A 2,620-nucleotide genomic window follows, 5' to 3' on the forward strand; every position below is an offset into this window, starting at 1 on the left:
CCCGTCCCGTCCCGCCCGGGCCGCGGGAGGGAGACCACCGCCAGCAAATTGCGGCGGGGCTCGGCGCGGCCGGGCTGGCTTCCCCACCCCCCCCCTCCTCCCCCGTTCCTCCTCCCGCTTTTTTTTTTTTTTTTAGTTAACGTTTAAATACTTTTTTTTTTTTTTTTTTTTTTTGGCGTGGCGGTGGGTTTTGCCTTCTCCCTTCCGCTCCCCGTTTCACCTGCGATCAGCGGATGCAAGTCACACAGCGCGCTCCCTCCCTCCCTCCCTCCCGCCCTCCTCTCCCTCGAAGTTAGCGAAGAACAAAAAAAAAAAAAAAAAAAAAAAAAAAAGATAGATCTGTTAAGAACAAGAGCGGCGGAGAGAGAGGAGGGGTGTGCGCGTGTGTGCCGGGAGAGCTGAGCGAGCGAGCGAAGCGGGAGGAGAGCCGCCGGGCGCTCGGCACGCTCCGCTCCTTCCTTCCCTCCCTCCCTCCCCGGCGGCCAAGTGCTGCAGCAAGTTTTGCCGAGCACCTGTGCGAGCAGCTCCGAGCCCGGTCCCCCCGAGGGGGCTGCGAGAGGGGCAAGGTGCCCGCCGGCGGGGCCGAGCCCGCGCTGCCTCCCTCCCGCTTTCCTCTCCGCCTTCGCCTTCGCCTGGCTCCCGTTCGCCTCGGCTCCTCTATGTCCGATCCGCTTTCCGCGCCCGGCGCCGGAGGAAAGTGACAAAGCTTCGTGAATGTACAGCATGATGATGGAGACGGACTTGCACTCCCCCGGCGGAGCCCAGGCCCCCGGCAGCCTCTCGGGGCAGAGCGGAGCGGGAGGAGGCGGTGGCGGCGGCGGCGGCGGCGGCGGGGGTAGCAAAGGCGGCCAGGACCGGGTGAAGCGCCCCATGAACGCCTTCATGGTGTGGTCGCGGGGCCAGCGGCGGAAGATGGCCCAGGAGAACCCCAAGATGCACAACTCGGAGATCAGCAAGCGCCTGGGCGCCGAGTGGAAGGTGATGTCGGAGGCCGAGAAGCGGCCCTTCATCGACGAGGCGAAGCGGCTGCGGGCGCTGCACATGAAGGAGCACCCGGATTATAAATACCGGCCCCGGCGGAAGACCAAGACGCTGCTCAAGAAGGACAAGTACTCGCTGGCCGGGGGGCTGCTGGGCGCCGGCTCGGCCGGGGGCGGCCCGGCGGGCGTCGGCGTGGGCATGGGCGTCGGCGTCAGCCCCGGCGGCGTCGGGCAGCGCCTGGAGAGCCCCGGCGGCACGGCCGGCGGCGGCTACGCGCACATGAACGGCTGGGCCAACGGCGCCTACCCGGGCTCGGTGGCGGCGGCGGCGGCGGCGGCGGCGATGATGCAGGAGGCGCAGCTCGCCTACGGCCAGCACCCGGGCGGCGGGGGGCACCCGCACCACCCGCACCCGCACCACCCGCACCACCCGCACAACCCGCAGCCCATGCACCGCTACGACATGGGCGCGCTGCAGTACAGCCCCATCTCCAACTCGCAGGGCTACATGAGCGCCTCGCCCTCGGGCTACGGCGCCCTGCCCTACGGCTCCCAGCCCCACCAGAACTCGGCGGCGGCGGCGGCGGCGGCGGCGGCGGCGGCGGCCGCCTCCTCGGGGGCGCTGGGCGCGCTGGGCTCGCTGGTGAAGTCGGAGCCCAGCGTGAGCCCGCCCGTCACCTCGCACTCGCGGGCCCCGTGCCCCGGGGACCTGCGGGAGATGATCAGTATGTACTTACCGGCCGGGGAAGGCGGCGATCCGGCGGCCGCCGCCGCCCAGAGCCGGCTCCACTCCCTGCCCCAGCACTACCAGAGCGCCAGCACGGGGGTCAACGGCACCGTCCCCTTGACGCACATCTGAGCCGGCCCCGGCCCCGGCACCGGCACCGGCAACGGGAGCGGCGGAGGCGGACACCGGCCCCGGCCCCGGCCCCGGCACGGGGCCGCCCCGCGGGACTGCGCCCCGCCGCCGCCGCCGCCTCCCGCTCGCCCCCCGGCCGCCCGCCTCGCCCCGGCTCCTCGGCTCTCCGGCCCCGATCCCCCCCTCTTATTTTTGCCTTTTATTCCCATTCCTTCCCGCCCTCCCCCTCCCGCCTTTCTTTTTTTTTCCTTCCTTTTTTTCTTTTCTTTCTTTTTGTACAGAAAAGAAATGTTTTGATGTTCTTGTAATAATAATAATAAATAATAATAATAATAACGAGAGAGAAAAAAGGTAACGGTTGCTTTACTTACCTTTTTTTTTTTTTTTTTTTTTTTTTTTTAGGAGGACTAGTTTATGAAACTAGTTTTAGACTGAACTTCTGTGTTTTATCGAGACTTTTTGTACAGTATTTATCATTCACCCAAGAGACATAGAGCGTTTATTTGCAAAAGAGGAGCGAAAGAGGGGGGGAGAGAGAGAGAGAGAGAGAGAGGAAATACGGCGATGAAAAGACAAAAAAATATATCAGTAATAGCCACACAAAGTTCTAGGCGATGCCAACTTTTATACCGCGCAGAACCGCTACGATTTCATTCACGGATAGCTTCTTGCGAAGGCTTTTTCCTGCCTAATTAAGTCGAAGCTGATGGGGAAACAGTTCTCATTTATTACTCATGTACTAAAGCAAATCCAAACCAACACTTAAAAGTTTTTGTAGATG

The 2,620-nt window shown here is 63.2% G+C and overlaps 1 protein-coding gene across 1 annotated transcript; it reads left to right on the plus strand.

Moving 5' to 3' along the window:
• Window positions 1–385: 385 nt before the first annotated feature.
• SOX1 (SRY-box transcription factor 1) lies at window positions 386–1,874 on the plus strand. The gene has a single exon (XM_040537214.1). The coding sequence runs from the start codon at window positions 715–717 to the stop codon at window positions 1,837–1,839; it is 1,125 nt and encodes a 374-aa protein (XP_040393148.1). The 5' UTR covers window positions 386–714; the 3' UTR covers window positions 1,840–1,874.
• The last annotated feature ends 746 nt before the right edge of the window (window positions 1,875–2,620 follow it).

This window comes from Cygnus olor, chromosome 1 (assembly GCF_009769625.2).
Source record: "Cygnus olor isolate bCygOlo1 chromosome 1, bCygOlo1.pri.v2, whole genome shotgun sequence".
Classification (NCBI taxonomy): domain Eukaryota; kingdom Metazoa; phylum Chordata; class Aves; order Anseriformes; family Anatidae; genus Cygnus; species Cygnus olor.